Consider the following 18,549-nt stretch of genomic DNA (forward strand, 5'->3'; position numbering starts at 1 on the left):
ATCAAGCCTTGATTATTACAAGTTATTGTATTTTTTCTACTCAATAATAATTAAAAATCATGCATGGTATACAATAACTTATATAATTAATAATATAAATTCTTAAAAAAAATTTCAATAATTACACGAACATGTATTTTTTTTTCATCATTTGTAATTGTAAATACAAATTAATTTGGGTTTTAAAAATAACAAATTTATATTTTTGTAAGATTTAAAATCAAAACGTAATTTAAAAATAATAAATGATAATTTATTTTTATTTTAGTCATGTTATTAATTTATACGCGTATATTTGAGTTTTGATGTTTTCAAATTTAGAGAAAAATAGATTTAGAGAGCGGGTAAGTTTATTTTTGATCACCTATCTCCCTTTATTCTCTTTTTTTTTATTCTTTAACGATGTCTAATCGCCATTCTGCCATAGTGTCACCTGTCCTGTCACGCAGAGCCGTATATACGAGCGTACTTGTCCATCCATCCTCGTTAGACGGATTATTTAATTCTCCTTTAATGCGTGTAATAGTAGGATCAAAGCATAATTGAACCTTTTCTCCTATTTTTCATCACATCATGTGAAGCCGATTTGCTTTACGCGTTGAATGTGAGGTAGACGGACTGGTTCGCTTAATGAGCTCTAGAGAGCTTTGCAGCCGTCTCTTTTCTCAGAATTCGATTTCAGCTCAAATATCAGAAATAGAAACCCGACATTTATCAAGGTGTAAAAAATTATTAATCATTTCTAGGGCCATTAATTTAACCAATTTCAGAAATTTGCCCTAAAAAATTATATATTAACAAATCTTACGCGTAAATTTCAAAAAAAAATTATCTAAATTGAATTTATATAACTCACAATATAAATTTCCATTTATTTTTAAAAAGTAATTTATATTTTTATTTTAAATTCTAAAAAATTGAAAAATATTTTTTAAAAATAAAGGGAGTCAAAAATTTATAAAATTTTATATATTTAACGACTTGTCTGCACAAAAACTGCCTAACGATGTGAGTTGCAAAAATCAAAATCGGCGGCCCCAAAAAACTCCATTCAGCTCCCTCTTCCATTCTTTCCTTCCATAGCGAGAGGGACGGACAAGAATCCTTTCCTTCTTCCCAAAAATAACATGTTAATATAAACTCATTTTTCCTCCCTTTTTCGCTGCCACCGTTCTGTCATCATTAACGCGGTTTTGCTTCCTCTATTTCTCTCTCTCTCTCTCTCTCTCTCTCCGAGCAGATTAATAATCCCACAATTCAAGAGACCGAGAATAGCTACTATTGACTTCAGATCTGCTTGCACAGCCATCCTTCAAGTTCCAATTTTGCTTCATTCATTTGCGCAGAATAATGGATTCCGAGCAGCGCCGCAAGCGGAAGCGAATATACAAACCGAACGCCAACTTCTTTTCAGTTAGGTCTTTAACTGTTTGCTTGTCTTTCTTCGTCTTTCTCCTCTTCATTTCTTCGGATCGCTCGCCTATCCGTACTGGGTCTTTTCGGCCAGTCCTATCTGTACCCACTTCCTTGTCGCTTTTGCCTACCCGTCTAGCTCTAACTGGAGACTTTTTCGATGCTAGATCCTTGTCTTTGATAGTGGAGGATAGGGTCTTGTTGCCTGACCACTTGTTGCTAATTGTTTCTAATAAACTTCCTAGCGGTGACAATATTCACTGTGTTTACTATAGTTTGTTCAATTCTTCGTCTTCTGAAGATGTGGTTTTAAAGCCGGCCATGTCTGTAGATGGATACCGTGGGGATAGGTCCCTTGTAAGGTGCCAGCTTCCGCCGATGAATTTTTCTGCTGCTGTTGACTTGCGGCGAACTTGGGAGGTGGAAGGTGATGTGTTGTTGCGGGGTAATACGGCAGTGGTGGTTCCTTCATGGAATAGAGTTGTCTACGAGGCGATTTTGGATTTGGATTCAGCGGTTGTGTTCGTTAAAGGATTGAATCTTCGCCCACACGAGGAATCAGATCCGACCCAATTCAGGTGCCACTTTAGTTTAAGCAATTTTGACAAGGATAAAGGATTTGTGTTCACTACCGAAGCAACTGCGGCTGCACAAGAGGTTGTAAGGTGTTCGTTCCCCCGTAGTGTTCGGAGGAACCCAGAGAAGGCTCAGGGGATTCGAGTCACAGTTAGCCGGGTTGATGCTGGTGAAAATGCCATTGAACCTCTGCCCTCTGTAGCCAAAGTTCACAGTACAAAGTCGTATAAGCGGAGTTATGGTGGGAAGAAGTATGAGCTTTGTTCTTGTACCATGTTGTGGAACCAAGCCTCTTTTCTTCGGGAGTGGATTGTGTACCATGCCTGGCTGGGGGTGGAGCGATGGTTTATCTATGACAACAATAGCGATGATGGGATTCAAGAGGTAATTGATGAGCTTAATTTGCAGAACTACAATGTTAGCAGGCATGCTTGGCCATGGACTAAAGCGCAGGAGGCTGGTTTTTCACATTGTGCTTTGCGAGCAAGGAATGAATGCAAGTGGCTGGGATTCTTTGATGTGGACGAGTTTTTCTACTTCCCTCCTCACCGTAGACAAGATATGCAGGGTCAAAATTCTCTAAGAACCCTGGTTGCGAATTACTCGAATTCACCAACATATGCAGAGATAAGAACAATTTGTCACAGCTTTGGACCTTCTGGTTTGACCGCATACCCATCACAGGGAGTAACCGTTGGCTATACTTGCCGGCTTCAAGCTCCTGAACGGCACAAATCTATTGTACGCCCAGAACTGCTGGATGTGACCCTTCTTAATGTGGTGCATCACTTCAAACTACAGCGAGGATACAGGTACCTGAATGTGCCTGAAAGTAAAGCTGTAGTGAACCACTATAAATACCAGGCATGGGATACTTTCAAAGCCAAGTTCTTCAGGCGAGTTTCTACCTATGTTGCTAACTGGCAAGAGGACCAAAACAAGGGCTCAAAAGATAGAGCACCTGGACTAGGGACTGTGGCCATAGAACCTCCTGATTGGCGATTACGGTTCTGTGAAGTTTGGGACACTGGTCTTAAGGATTTTGTCTTGGCCAACTTTGCTGCTACTGCAACTGGTTTACTTCCTTGGGAGAGGTCTCCTTTCTAACAAAGTCACAATTTAGAGGTGCTTGCAGCTAGGTACCTTTGTAAAACAGAGTAATCATACACGCAGATTCATTCTTTACTTTACCATTTTTTGTATCTTATTGTTTGTTTGTCATAGACATGCAAATTACACATACAGTTGTAAAGTTGCTAAAATATGAAATGATTCTTTTCTTCATTCTTTTGCTCCGTTGCTCTTCATTTAAAATGCAGTTGAAGTTTTATGTGCTCTAAAGATGATATGATACAGTGGCTCAAGGCATAAATAAATTCCGATGGAAGAATGTTAAATGTGAATGATTGAAGTTTGGGAACTGGAGGATTTTACTTTATCGAATGTAGTACTATAAGTTTACCATCATATATTATTGGCAGAACAGATACGAAAATTCAACATTGAAAGACGGCCTAGTGTGATCCATGTCTACTTCCCAAATGCCCATGGAGAGATAAAGTCCAAATGCTTATAGCTATGAAGGCATAGAACCTGATGCTCTTTGATCTTGCAAGTTTTTCGATAAACTATGAATTGATTAACGACTGTCCACAAACCTAATCAGAGTGTGTTGTACCAAAACAACATCCGTCCATCAATCCAATGTAACGCAGCAAACGGAATGCAGATTAGATAAATATTAAAAATCAAGTCTCATCTGAATGCGCCTATTCTTTACATCACAATTCACATACCAGTAGCAGTTGTAAGAATCCAAAGATTACATAGGAAAGTAACAATTCAAGCATGGATAATGAAATTGAAGATCAGGAGTAGGAATAGAATTGCCTGGCACTGTCTGTGATGTTGAGTCTTGGTAAGTGTCCCCAGCCTCAAAAAAAAACTGCTGGAAGCCTAAAGATGACAGGATAAAGCTCCGAACATAACAAAAAGCATCACAAACTTCCAACAAAAAATTATCAAATTGGGTACACCAAACTAAATTCATGAAATAGAGCACCAAAAGTGTTTTTCCACCCGTTTTCATATTCGAAAGATATTCCATTTCTATCCATATAAATACAAAGGCACTAGCCACAAAAAAAACATGGTGTCCAACTGTCCATATGTTGAGGAGGGCAACATCAAACTGACTGACAGTTGGAAATAGTGGTGAGCAAAATCAGTTCACACCAAAAAAACAAACCTAACCTTACAATTATTCTGATAGCTGAAGGTTGCCTTATGGTTTGTCAATACAGGGTGGCTTAGGTATGCGCTCATTTTAACTAATCAATATACGGATATAAAGGATGAAGAGTAAGTTAATCCAGTTTCCCCTATGCACATTAACTCTCACCATCCAGCTGCCATTCCTATGAGTTAGGATATAAAGATGATAATTAAAAGATTGATGTCCTTGACAAAAATTTTGCATATATATTGCAGATGCCACCAAACATAAATTCTAAAAATGAAAGGAGATAAGACATTTTGGAAGGCTGAGATCACGAGTAACAAAGTAAACTTCCCAAAATGAACAGGACAAAGTACATTATGCCTTGTTTGTTGTTTCTCAAAGTAGGAATGTAAAAGCAAGATGGCATACTGATAAAACAAAAATTACCTTGAAGAAAACATGTCTAAAGCATAATGCACATGGAAGTTTGAAACACATCAAAGTATCTAGTTTCAAACTCTATCTTGCACTGCCAATGGAATGTTGATTACATATTTTCCTAGTGTAGCATCAAGTTTCTCTCCAATAAATGAAATCCATGCCTGCAGATAAGGGAGAACATTAGAGAAAGAAAAGCAAATAAAATTTAATTAAATCCAAGTGGCAGATAACTGGAGACAAAAAGGCATGACCTTAGAATGTTGGTAATAGGGTTATAAAAAGCTGAAGTCAGGTTTGGTTGGGTCTCAGCCTGAACTGGGCTTCAATCTTGTTATGAAATATGTAAACCAAACTGAAATTTTGCTAATTTGAATAGATTGTTGTCACTCGTTAGGGTAGATCAATTTCATTGGGTCAAGTAATGTGGGAAACCAAACTGCGCTTTTAAATTATGAGTCCGATTACAATTGATGCCATCACCAAAGTAAAAAAACTGAACCTGACCTAATAGCCTTCTGGCAAGATTAACACAAACCAATAGATTTTGCAGTAAAACTGATAAATTTGGATTAGCTAAGTGGATATTTGCCAGGTCAGACAGGTTGATCTGACTTTTTAACTTCCCTAGTGGGTAATCCATTTGGATATGAGAAACATTTAAATCAGTAGAAAGAAAATGGAGGATGAATAGATGTTGCTTGGAACCCTGAAATGGATAAAGATATGAATACCTGATCAGAAGTTGTGAAACCCCTAATTGTGTCACCACCAATTATTGCAATTCCTTTTTCTCCAAGTGGCTGCAAAATCACTGCCTAGCAAATTACAAAATTGTTTTAGCCATTCTTTTAATGAGATATTAGAAACCCCCATGCATTTTAATTGGCAGAATTAACCTTCAAGCTCAGTAAAACTCATAACATAACAAATTTTCCCATATAATGATATCTTTATTTTTTAGGTATAGAGTACAAAATGAGAAATATAATGTAGTTTTCAGTTTATCAAGAAATCAATTTCAGTTATAAGTGAAAAACAACAGTTATTTGCACAAAAAAATTAGCAGTAGGTATTTTTGTCTTGTGATGTTAAGTGAATATAAACTCAGAGAAAACCAGCATTATAACCTGTGTGTTTTTAGGTAAAAATGGCAGCTCAGACCTCCCAGGATAGAGAGATAGGTTGGCCAAATAGCTCTCTGCAAATGGATTAATAGTTAGTCATCTTTTTAAGCTATTTCTTTGGCAAGTCTATATCAAAATCATGAATAACAAGCCAAAAAAGTTAAAAAGAGCAAAAAATCCTAGAGATCATCGCAATTACTTACGGGCTCCAGACTTCATAACAGCTTGATAAAGTGATCCTTGCATCAATTTGGCAGCATCCACAGCCAGTGCTTCACCTTCATTGGGAGATTCAGCTGCCACACCAATTTGTAGGATGCAAATGCCATCATAAACAGCAACTAGAGATCTGCAGCAAGTAACAGCTGACAGGGATTCCCATACCCTAGAATGAGCACCAAAAGCGATTATTAATGGACTAATGGTGAAATACCTTATATATCCTTTCTCACATAATTCGTAAGAAGGAGGGAGCATGAGGGGAAGGAAGCCAATATTTTTAACATAAACATTTCTTTTTCTCTTTAACAAATTTTAAAACGTCAAGAAAGAATAGGAATATCTGGAAATATACTAATTCAAGTAAATTCAGCAGAAGCCATTTTCCTTCATCGTGTTTTACTTATTTTTCTCAAAGAGAAGCCAAAAATCACAGATCAAACAATGCAAGCCTGTCCGAGCTTGCGTTATTTTTCATCAACAAATAGCACTTGCACCTCAAGGTCCTCAATTATGATAAGGATGGACATATAGAAAACAAGAACTAGTACCATAATAACTCAGAAACCACAAAGTCTGGGAGGGAGGAAGATATAACTCGACACTCTACACCTTGAGGATTTACCTAAAACAAAAGAATTATATTCTCCAATCAGCAGAAAGAAAAGAGGAAGCATCAATACTAATTGCACGCACACTTGCATGTAAGAGATAGGGCAAGGGAGATAGAATATGCAGAATTCTCACCGCAGATATCGACTTTGGCCTGATTGTGAGCCACACCAAACCCGCTAGTACATTGGTCACAGCCAATCCAAGTGTCAATAAATCAGCTCTTGACTGTGAACTGCCAAGTTCAAAGATTACATCAAGAGCTTGATAGATGACAATCTTACAGAAACAATCAACTCCACACATTATTATTCACATATGAATTCAATCAGTCGAAAGAAACTCCCACAAACAAGAGCAATTTACCTACTGGCATCGGCAACTGGAGCTATACCAGAAGCGGCACGATTGAAGAGTACAGCCAAGAGAGAAGCCCCTCCGACGAATATTGGGGAGCTTCGAACAGTGTCGTCATTGTTGGATACCCAATCTGCGACCAAGTTTCTGTAGGGCTTTGGCCGTCTATAGGGAGCCTATGATTGTTGGGGTTAAAAGAAGAAGAAAGCGCGAGTAAATGAGAAGGAGAAGGGGAAGGTACCTCACCTGTGAATTTGAAGAAGCCCTAACGAAGCAACGGAAATTGTGGAATGGAGCTTTGCGCTTGGGGTTCCAGGGAATGGCGTGAAGGACAGTTCCCGCTTCCATTGTTATCAAATTGTTCGTTTCTTCTCCACCTTTTGGTCGTTAGATTATTATTATTAAGTTTAGTTTTTTAGCCCCAATTGATCCAAAAACGCAATGTTTTCAGATATTTGTATTTTAATATAAATTTTTTAATTTTAATTTAATTCGCTTAATTTTTATATTTTAATATAATTTTAATCAATTTATAAATTTAATAACATATGCAATTAATTTAATAATTTAATTGAAATACTATAGATATTATTATTGTTATTTATATAAATTAATAATTAAATAACTGAAAATTTTCAATATTTATATAATTTTATATTTTAATTTGAACATTTAAAATTTTATTTAATTATTTTAACATTTATATTTAAATTTAATTTTAATTAATTTTTAAAAATTAAAATATAAAAGTTCAAATAAAATATTAAATATAATATTTTATTATTTTTAAATATAAATTAGTTTTATATATTTAATTCTAAAAATAATAGTAATTTAATTATTTTAATATTTACATTTACATTTAAATTTAATTAATTTTTAAAAAGTAAATATAAAATATTAAATATAATATTATATTATTTTTTAAATATAAATTAATTTTATATATTTGATTCTAAACACAATTACCACTATTCTAAAAACAATAGTAATTTAACTGAATGGCTATGATTGATTCTTGGATAGGCCACTACTTCAGTCATTTTCTTATCCTCCCTCTGGCTGGGATTTGATAATCCACCACATCTCGCTTTTATTATATATATTTCATTTACTGTAAAGTATGATTTTTGCTTTTGTAAAATCTAGAAGATAGACTTGTTTATTAAATTGTAACTCATTTTTAATTTATTTTTTTAAAAAAGAAAACCATAGGAATTATAATATTTGGCCAAAATCATTGTTACTTGTACCATGTTGATATGGAAAAATATGTAAAAATAAATGAACATGTAAAATTTGTAGTTTGAAATTGCCTCTGTTTATTTGTTGAAAATTACTTATAGACAATATAATTTCTTTTTCGTTACTTAGATGTAATTTAAAAAAAATAAAAAATAATAATAAATTTATATATAATATTAATAAAATTACATAGAATGACTATTTTATGAAAAAGATAAGTTATTTTATTTAAAAAAAATTATTTTTTTATTAATTAATTTTTGTAAGTACTTTAATTATAAAAAATATTCTCTATAGAATAAATATTTCCTTAATTCACCCATCCCATGGATGGATTTGGGTTTTACTTAATAACAATAAGGATAAAGCTTTGCAATAGATATATTTTAGCTACTTGCTTATAGCTGATGTGATGTTCCACTACATACACTTTATCCATGTGACTAATCCAAAATAATTCAATCATGTGATTTATGTGAAATTAAGTAGTTGATGTATCGATTCGAAAATGCAAATTTGTCGTGTGATTTCTATGTTACTCGATATTTTTACTTTTGTTTATTTTTTAAATTTAATTTTTTTTTATAAAAATCGATATACGGCAATTGATTATCGATACAAAAATATGTTGTTGTTCCTATTAAGAGTTTCAGAGATATTCCGATAGTTACTTATAATTGATATATAGTGGGAATATTTTTCACAAATAATTCAATCAATTTTCAAAATATGCAAATTTGTTTTTGCAGATTTATGGCATCCTTTAGAAGTTTATCTATTATAAAATTAGAGGCAAAAAGATATATGTTTCGATTTTTAACAATAATGATTTTCCTTCCTCTCAACATGATGACAATACTATAGGTTTTCATATGCCTCTAACCACACTCATGCGAACGTTAATTTGACAAGTAATAGTAAAACGGCTCATCCCGTCAAAGGTCGGGATAGCCAAAGCAATAAGTTGAAACTGTCGAGGACTCGGCAATTATCAGACAGTTAATGCATTGAACGATTTGGTTATTAGTTACAAGCCGAGCATTTTATTTTTGATGAAAATAAAAATTTTTGCTATCCATCACTGTTTGCTCTTTGGGACGAAATTTTTATCTTTTAATTACTGCATTCTTATATATTATTTGCAAGTGGTTCAATCTTTTCTATCTCCATATTTAAATATTTATGAACTGTATTTAATTTTGAATGATGGTAAATTATTATTAAATTTTAGAACTGATATTTCTATTATATGGGTTCGTCGTAATACCACTCTAAGTTTATATTTTAACTAGAAAATTTATTAAGAATAATTTTCTCCGTTTTGAATGATATCTCTTTTATTTGATAAAATTTTATTAATATAATTTTATTTATTTTTTTTAAAAAATAGTTGATGTATCAACAACACTTTCAATACCGCGATTTATTGCTGTTTTGCTCGCGGCATTTTGTTTGGGATAGGGTTTCTGCCCGATTTTTGATGCTGCGAATGGTGGCGTACAATCTTCATTGCATTTCCGGCCGATTTAGACGGTCCAATATGCTAGGTTGGTTAGATGGATTTTAATTTGATTTTTTTTAACTAATTTTTTTCTGGACTGATTTAATAAAGAGTAGATTATGGTGATAATGTTTATAAATTTTATTCAAATTTATTAAAATTAATTAAGAGGTAAAATAAATTATTTATTACGTAAATTTAATAATTATTTTCTTTTTCATGTAAAAATTTTATTATTTTTTAAATTGAAAATGTTATCTAATAATTTAATATTATTAAAATTAAAATTTATTTTAATGATCTTATCTTAAAAATTTTTATTTTTTTATTATTTATGTACAAATAGAAAATATAAATATTCATTTACTAACTTTGAAATTTAAATAGATATTACATTATAAATTCAATTAAAATTTTAAATATTAAAATTTAAAATTAATAATATTAGAAATTTTTCCCATTCGTTAAATTATAGATATCCTTTAAATATTATTCACTTTTGAATTAATTACTTATTGAATATTATGTATTATTATTTTTATATAATATATTAATTTGATAAATATTAAAATTTAATATTTTACTATTATAATAAATTATTATTAATTCTTTAAAAAAAAGAAAAAAATATTGATAAATTAAATTTAATTTATTAGATAATATTTACTAAAAAATTATTTATTAATTTTTATTGTAAATTCATAAATAAAGCAGCCAATAAAATACTAAAGAAAATTATTTATAAATATATAAATTTCTAATGATAATAATTATAATATTAAAAAATATAATGCTATTAAAATATAAAATATTAAAAATTAATATTTATTTATAAGTACAATAATTTTTTAAAATAATAATAAAAATAAAATAAAATATTTATAAATAATTATAAATAATCTCCACTAACTTATCAACTAAGAATTTTATAACTCCAAATTGACACAAAAATTTCATTTGCATAATCCTTTTTACTTTTAAAATATTTCAACACTTTACAAAATTTTAAAATTTATACTTATCAGTTTGTTTCAATCATGATTAATCTACAATTTAAAAAAAATAAAATTAAACAGAAAATTTTTTTTATAAAATATTATTTTTATAAAAATAATTATTTAAACAATAATTATTTTTATAACGATTATTATCATTTACAATGTTTATTATTATTATTTATCATTAAAAAAATTATCCTTATTTTTTATAATTATAATTATCAATAATTAGCCCTCAGAACGATAATTATTTAAAATAAATAATTATTTTTTGAAAAATAATTTTTTAAAATGTTTGCAAAAATAATTTGTTAATCAAAATTAAAATAAATAATTTATTTTTATATGTATGACATTTATCATAATAAAATTTCAATATCTAATTTTTTTACAATTCATAATATAATCTTAATATATGTATTCTTAAAATTTAACAATATAATAAATTTGAATTCAAATAAATAATAATTATTTAATTTTAAAGTTTTAAGTGTTAATATTTTTAAATATGATAAAATTTTCTTAACAAACTTTTAAAATTAATTTAACAAATAAATTAAAATTATAAAAAACAGCAAAAAATATTTAAAAAATATTATTATTATCCAAACTTATAATATTTTTTTAATTTTTACTTATTTTACTATTTAATTATTTTTAGTATCTTCTGTTAATTTTTTGTATATTTCAATAAAATTTAAAATATAAATTCTTTTAAAAAAATAAAAATAAATACAAATTACTTTTACATATAAATATATTACTCTCACATAATTTTTGTTTATATATTATTTAATTATTTTAAAATTATTATTTATTTTTTAATTATAATAATATATAAATTAACTATTATATATCTATTTTAATTTTATCTTATTTTAAAAAAATTTCTTAAAATATTTTTAATATTTAATAAAATTTAATATATTTGCAAAAATTTTAAATTAAGGAGAATGGTGAAATTTAATTTAAAATTTCAACATATTTTTTATTATTTTAAAATTTTAATTATTCAAATTAAATTATAGAATTTGTTAGGATATTTTAAAATTTTAAATTTTAAATTTTAATTGTAATCTATTTAAAGGTATTTGAATTTTATTTTGATGTATCAGTGTTCAGATATCTGTTGCTTTTATTCTTATTTTCTTTTAATATCATGGATCAAATTCTCAACAGAGGAGGCGTGGCTGCCGGTTATGAATCTGACAACGTCGTTCACGGCTCAGGCAGTAGCTGCGAGCGCAAGGGAGGTATTTTTTCACTATATATATATTAGTATTCGTAAATATGAATTATCTGATTGCTGACTTTTTTCCCCATGCTTGGATTTTGCTCTAGGTGTGCCATGGACTGAGGATGAACACAGGCTTTTCCTGTTGGGGTTGCAGAAACTAGGGAAAGGAGACTGGAGAGGAATTTCAAGAAACTTTGTGATAACACGGACGCCTACCCAGGTGGCTACCCATGCTCAAAAGTACTATCTCCATCGAAACAACCGTTATCGCTACCGCCGCGGATCTAGTCTCTTTGACATCACTGCTGATTCAGTATGCTTCACCATAGCTTAATGTACTATGTATCTATCTATTGCTATTGCTACATGTTCATATTGGTTTCAATTTTACAGTCATTGGGTTCATTAATTGAAGAAGAGCAAGTCCATCAAGAAACTGCAACTCTACCAACTTTCCCAGAATCGCTCAGCCCTGCATTCTTAACGGTCGCCGACGTCAACACGATGGAGAATCTCTCATTAGGATCAAGCAGCTCAAACCTGAAGATATCGCCGAAGCTAATTCGTCCAGTGCCAATTATTCCAGTTCCTCTATCTTCAAAAATGGCTGATCTTAACTTGAACGAGAAGAATCCCACTAAAGAACACTTACCTCTATCACTGAAGCTCTCTACTCCTTCATCAGAAGAGTAGTCACCGACGGCGTCGACAGCGGCATCAGTGTTGCTTAACATTAGCTAATAATTTAAAATGAGAAAGAAAGGAAGATAAAGAAAAGAATTAATTAGGAGAAAATGAGGTTGGTCGATTAGTATGAGATCATTAGTCTTAGGCGATTCCTTGTTTGCACAGGTTGAAAAAATAAAAAGAAGCAAAGATGGGAAATCTTTGTGGAGAAGACATTGGATTCTTTTTAATTTGTCTGCATCCTTTTTGCGGTGAAGTGATGGAAGCATGCTCTCTCTGCATTCAATTTGATATTGTTCTCTACCCTAGCCCAGTTGATGAATGTTTTGTTGTTTAGGACTTTCAACTGGGAACAAACTGTCTGACGATTGCTTATAATTAACATTATCTCCTTTGAGGAATTTAATTAAAATGTTAAATTACTAATATTTTATTAAAATTAATTGCCTAACTTCTATTTTTATAAAATTAAATGTTTTAATCCTTTCTCCATAATATTTCTTTTCAAAAAAATATCTTGGACTCTTAACCCAATTTTAATTTTTTCTTTCTTATGGAGAATTATTGGGCTATTCTTTCCTTACATGCCCAATGTGGCTATTCAAAGATAGGGCAAGAAAATGATTAACTAACTAAGAATCATTTGCGTGCTGATTTGGTAATTTATTGTAAAGATTCTAAATTGAATTTTTATCTGCTGAATCAACTGAAACTCTCTACTTTTCAAGTTTCAACGTCCTTTCTTTTTGTCACCTTTCGGCTTTCCCTTTATCAAAACTTCCCAGAAATGGGGACCCAGCTCCACCTTACGCCTGTTTTAAGTTCATTAAAAACGATGTCGTTTTAAAACTCCCCCAACAAAGATAAAGATTGTTGCTTTGGCTGCCTAATAATAGCGCAATGCTGCTACTCTCTGCCCCATTTTTTTGTGGTTCTGTCTAACTCAGTCAATGGCCGTGCCTTTTTTGCCTCCGCCTCCACTACCACCGCTATCCTCTCCGTTCCACTTTTCCGCCGCCAACTAACTACTTCAGCCCTCACTCCACTAGAAATACTATGAGGATCTTGCATTTGCTCTTGCTCTTTATCTTTCTCTTTGCTTTGCCCTTCTGTTTTGCCATTGAAGATGATGTAACTTGCCTTGAAGGCTTGAAAAACTCGCTTACCGACCCACTCAGTCGACTGGCTTCCTGGGACTTGACCAACAACTCTGTTGCTTCTGTTTGCAAGCTAAATGGTGTTTCTTGCTGGAACGAGAAGGAAAACCGCATCATCAGCCTTCAGCTCCCGGCGTCTCAGCTCGCCGGACAGCTTCCTGATTCTCTCAAGTACTGTCGCAGCCTCCAGACCTTAGATCTCTCCGGCAATGCGCTATCCGGTTCGATCCCTTCCCAAATCTGTACTTGGTTACCTTATATTGTTACTCTAGATCTCTCCGTTAACAGCTTCTCCGGTTCCATTCCGCCTGAAATCGTTAACTGCAAGTTCTTGAACAATCTCATTTTGAATGGAAACAAGTTGTCCGGCTCGATCCCGTATGGTCTCGGCAGTCTTGCCCGGTTGAAACGGTTCACGGTGGCGGATAACGATCTTTCCGGTACGCTACCTGTTGATTTGTCGTCGTTCCCGGAGGCTGATTTCGATGGGAACGATGGGCTTTGTGGCAGGCCTCTTGGTAAGTGCGGCGGATTGAGTGGTAAGAGCCTTGGCATTATCATTGTTGCTGGCGTTATTGGCGCAGCTGGGTCTTTGATTTTGGGGTTTGTGATTTGGTGGTGGTTGTATGTTAGGTCAAGTGACAAAAAGAAAGGTTATGGTTCTGGTAGTGGCAAGGATGATCCTAGCTGGGTTGATTTGTTAAGATCACATAAGCTTGTTCAAGTCTCATTGTTTCAAAAACCCATTGTTAAGATCAAGTTGTCTGATTTATTGCTAGCCACTAACAATTTTGATTTGGAAAACATTGTGATATCAACTAGAACAGGGGTTTCATATAAAGCTGTGTTACCTGATGGATCTGCTCTTGCTATTAAAAGGCTTAGTGCTTGTAAGCTCACCGAGAAGCAGTTTAGGTCTGAGATGAACAGATTAGGCCAGCTTAGGCATCCGAATCTGGTTCCTTTGTTGGGGTTTTGTGTTGTTGAAGAAGAGAGGCTTTTGGTTTATAAGCATATGCCTAATGGGACTTTGTATTCTCAATTGCATGGGAGTGGATTTGGTTTTAATCCCTCTGGTCTTTTGGATTGGCCTACGAGGGTTAAGATTGGTGTTGGTGCAGCTAGAGGGCTTGCTTGGCTTCACCATGGATGCCAACCACCATATATACACCAGTATATTAGCTCTAATGTGATACTTCTTGATGATGATTTTGATGCTAGGTTTACTGATTTTGGCTTGGCAAGGTTGGTTGGTTCTCGGGATTCTAATGATAGTTCCTTTGTTAATGGAGATTTGGGGGAGTTTGGTTATGTTGCTCCCGAGTATTCGAGCACCATGGTTGCCTCACTTAAAGGGGATGTCTATAGCTTTGGAATCGTACTTTTGGAGCTGGTTACAGGGCAAAAACCTTTGGAAGTTAGTATTGCAGAGGAAGGATTCAAAGGGAATCTGGTGGATTGGGTAAATCATTTAGTGAGCACTGGTCGAAGCAAGGATGCTGTTGATAAAGATTTACATGGGAAAGGTCATGATGATGAAATAATGCAGTTCCTGAAGATTGCTTGGAGTTGTGTGGTTTCCAGGCCCAAGGATAGGCCTTCTATGTACCGAGTCTATGAATCTTTGAAGAGCATGGCTGAGAAACATGGTTTTTCTGATCAGCACGATGAATTCCCATTGATCTTTGGGAAACAGGATCCTGAATATAAAGAGTAGCCTTGGGAGACAAAATAAGAAGAACAAATTGAGAAGAGAAATATTAGCTTTTAAACCAACGGCATGCATTCCATTTGAATGGATTCCCCTGTTGTCATGCGCATTTGTTGGATAATTCTGTACATTGAATCAATCAGGAACTTTATCTTTACCGTAGCTTTAATGCAGTTCAGGAAATTTCTGTTATCATCAATCACCAAGTTGTTTCTTTCTGAATCTTTGTTGTCGTCTATTTGTAATATGCTTGTTTCCATGTTTTTAGAGTTCATTCTTCAGTCATTCTGCACAAGGGATGACCAGTTTCTTCGTTTTGTTGCCATTCATGTTTGCTCAGCTCCAATGCAATAGTTAGTCACCTGTTGCTAATCTTTGGGTAATTTCTGAAATCATGATTTTATGACTGGAAAATTATTCTGTCAAGGGTTCTAAATGACTAACATCTCACTAGAATTTCATTCTATGAAGCCTTATCTGAGGAGTCATCTTTATACATGCCTTTTACAAGGCTGCGTTGGTGGAATTGGGAAGATCTCTGCCGAATTCTGCTAAAGTTGGTTAGATGTGTGGATCGTTTCCAAGTGGCCAACTTAGTGAGTTAGTTCCACAACAAACAAATAATGCAACAATCATTTATCAATCTGAGAAAGAAGGCACAAACTTCTCGTGAAAACAATAAACAGTTGTCCGTTTGATGGTCAACATTGTCTCCATCACATTGATTTTGACCTGACCTTTCTTTTTTATGTATTGGGACCATAAAAATGGCACCTTTTTAGATCCAGCCAGCAGAGGTTGTGCACAACCTCTAATGGCTAAGCATGGCTTTTATTTTGATGTAGCTGGAATTTGAGGCATAGCTCGTGTCCCTTGAATGCATTAGCACATGTTCCTGACCCCACACCACTACCTTTTTATTCTATGAATGGATTTTCAATTCAATTCAATTCAAGTCCTTGCCTTTCCCACTGCATGAATGCATTCCATGTGTTGGAGTTTCAGTTTCCATTCCAAATAGCCAGGGTATGGGACTTTAATTTAACTAGCTTGCACCTATAGCATAATTTCCGTACTATGCACAATAATAATTTATTTTTATTTTAAAATAAAAATAAAAATATCTTGATTCACCTCATTATTTATTATTTTTATCTTGATTTGCACAGTCTATCATGTTTTTTCAAATATAGTTTTCAATAATTATATCCTTTTGTTTTTTCACACTTATTAATAGAAAGACAATTTTTTTTAATTAATTTTTCAATTATATCATTTTAAAAAATTATTAAATTTTATTAAATATTATAAGATATTTTAACAATTAGTGAGATATAAAATTAAATAAGATTATTAGTAGTCAATTAAATCCCCGTTATTTTGATAAGACCAATTATCCATCTAAGGCATCATTTCTCCTAACCAAACAGCAAAGCAATACTCCGAATGACGGTTCAACCTCGAGTGACTTCAATGGCACCAACTCAACTGCCTGGGTTGGCCACAGTAAGATCCAACCGGGTTTAAGCGGTAATCCTAAACGATATCCGTTAACAAACTGAAACGCAGAATGAAAATGCTTTCATTTATGCCTTTGTATTGTGATTGATTTTTTTCTTCCATGATTTACTGCAGTTGGAAGAAGGGGATTTGGATGTTCGATTTTGTTTCTTTCTTTTATTTTTTGTTAAAATTACTAGATTTTATTTCGTTTGATTATGAAAATTTGAATTTATTTGTAATGAAATGTGTTGATTAAGGATTTTTCATTTTTGATTTGCTGTGTTTGTTGTGGATGAAACTGTAGGAGAATTCGTTCTGCTTCTGGAAGCTTGAATGGGAACCAATGGACTCACCAAACCAAACTGATTTGATTTGATTTGGATGCCGAAACTTCACCTAGATTTGCAATTGAGACTGAAAAAGAAGAGAGGTATATATATAAGTTACGATTTTTTAAGATGAGATTATTGAGAGAGGCAGTTATGCATCTTACGAAATTAGTTTTTTATAAATCATAAAATAGATAAGGTCGAATTCCCAATCAAAAACTTAAAAAAATTATAAAAGCTAAAACGCTCAAATATTCAGTCTAAATTAATATTTCACCTTAATTAAAATAATAAAATATGTTTTTTTTTTAATTCAAAATTACCATGAGAACTTGTAACCTACCACCTTCTCTGGGAATTAGGTCCTTTTCCTGCATCTGTGTGTTTTCTGCTCCTCCGAGTAAGGTAAGCTTCCCTGTCCTGCTCGAATTGTTGGTTATCCTATCCCATTTGATAGAGGTAAATAGCTTTTTTGGTTGTAGATTTGAGCTTAATGGAGAGGGTTATTATAAATCTTGCATTTTTTTGAGATTTTTTTTTATCCATCATCGATTGATGCTTTAGTAAAACTTGAGCGGTAGCTTGACCACAAAAGTGGTTTTTGCATGGTTAGATCTAAGATATCCCAGGGTCCTTAAGCCGTTTCTATTTGCATGAATAGTTGACCTTCATTGCTCTATTACCGAAGCCAAATCTCTCCTTAGATTCCCCTCTCGTAACCCTATGATGCTCTGCCTTGATTGAAACTTCTTTAGAGTGTTGATTTGAATTGAACCTAGTTTCTTAGAATGACACTTCCATGGCCTCTTGATCCTCAATATGTTTTTAGTCAATTTCTAGTTTTATTGAGTGAGGTCTCTCTCTTCTCCAACTTAAGTTGCTTGCTTGATTCCTCTATTGGCATTGGCTCTGATTCATTGTGGTTTAAAGCAAAGGCTTTAAATTTACATATTTTTTCATACTGAAGACAGAATGGTGTGGCATCCTAAACGGAGTGGAGTTTATACTGTGGTTACAATTTGGCAACCAAATTATATAAGCAGAGTTCCGCCTGCTAGTGTCTGAATTTAATGTAGGAGAGGAATCGAAAAGAAATGAAATGCCAAAATGGATTGAATAGGTTGAGTAGAAACTCATTTATTCTTGTAGACATTGTAATTATGTTAAAATGATATCTAGCAGTATCACATTAAAAAGTTTTAAGGGTTTTTCTTTTCC

At 32.7% G+C, this 18,549-nt stretch overlaps 4 protein-coding genes and 1 long non-coding RNA gene across 11 annotated transcripts; 4 read left to right on the forward strand and 1 right to left on the reverse strand.

The window, feature by feature from the left end:
* The first annotated feature begins 997 nt into the window (after nucleotides 1–997).
* On the forward strand, nucleotides 998–3,273 carry LOC110615971 (glycosyltransferase family 92 protein RCOM_0530710). The gene has a single exon (XM_021758247.2). It carries the CDS (start codon nucleotides 1,351–1,353, stop codon nucleotides 3,094–3,096), a length of 1,746 nt encoding a protein of 581 aa, XP_021613939.1. The 5' UTR covers nucleotides 998–1,350; the 3' UTR covers nucleotides 3,097–3,273.
* A 161-nt stretch (nucleotides 3,274–3,434) lies between these two features.
* On the reverse strand, nucleotides 3,435–7,370 carry LOC110615973 (protein COFACTOR ASSEMBLY OF COMPLEX C SUBUNIT B CCB4, chloroplastic). 7 transcript variants are annotated; one of them, XR_002488129.2, is made up of 9 exons: nucleotides 7,210–7,370; nucleotides 6,973–7,139; nucleotides 6,742–6,841; nucleotides 6,546–6,619; nucleotides 5,979–6,160; nucleotides 5,779–5,849; nucleotides 5,383–5,466; nucleotides 4,658–4,812; nucleotides 3,435–3,661 (listed from the first exon to the last, which is right to left on the reverse strand). XR_002488129.2 is itself a non-coding variant. In XM_021758249.1 (8 exons), the coding sequence occupies exons 1-8, from the start codon at nucleotides 7,309–7,311 to the stop codon at nucleotides 4,723–4,725; spliced, it is 855 nt and encodes a 284-aa protein (XP_021613941.1). In that variant the 5' UTR covers nucleotides 7,312–7,370; the 3' UTR covers nucleotides 3,697–4,722. The 7 variants fall into 7 exon arrangements, 2 of the variants coding, with proteins under 2 accessions (XP_021613941.1, XP_021613940.1); XR_006350753.1 differs by lacking the exon at nucleotides 3,435–3,661 and adding an exon at nucleotides 3,697–3,937; XR_002488127.2 differs by lacking the exon at nucleotides 3,435–3,661 and adding an exon at nucleotides 3,697–3,945.
* A 4,496-nt stretch (nucleotides 7,371–11,866) lies between these two features.
* Nucleotides 11,867–12,934, forward strand: LOC110615339 (transcription factor MYB1R1). Its single transcript, XM_021757183.2, is given in 3 exon segments — nucleotides 11,867–11,960; nucleotides 12,049–12,257; nucleotides 12,338–12,934. Coding segments are annotated over 3 exon segments (651 nt in total). The 3' UTR covers nucleotides 12,686–12,934.
* Nucleotides 12,935–13,516: 582 nt separating this feature from the next.
* Nucleotides 13,517–15,824, forward strand: LOC110615970 (probable inactive receptor kinase At1g27190). Its single transcript, XM_021758246.2, has one exon. The coding sequence runs from the start codon at nucleotides 13,688–13,690 to the stop codon at nucleotides 15,503–15,505; it is 1,818 nt and encodes a 605-aa protein (XP_021613938.1). The 5' UTR covers nucleotides 13,517–13,687; the 3' UTR covers nucleotides 15,506–15,824.
* A 1,040-nt stretch (nucleotides 15,825–16,864) lies between these two features.
* On the forward strand, nucleotides 16,865–17,275 carry LOC110614371. The gene is made up of 2 exons (XR_002487780.2): nucleotides 16,865–17,029; nucleotides 17,135–17,275. It is a non-coding gene; the product is annotated as an uncharacterized LOC110614371 (long non-coding RNA).
* The last annotated feature ends 1,274 nt before the right edge of the window (nucleotides 17,276–18,549 follow it).

Source organism: Manihot esculenta, chromosome 5 (assembly GCF_001659605.2).
Source record: "Manihot esculenta cultivar AM560-2 chromosome 5, M.esculenta_v8, whole genome shotgun sequence".
Taxonomy (NCBI): domain Eukaryota; kingdom Viridiplantae; phylum Streptophyta; class Magnoliopsida; order Malpighiales; family Euphorbiaceae; genus Manihot; species Manihot esculenta.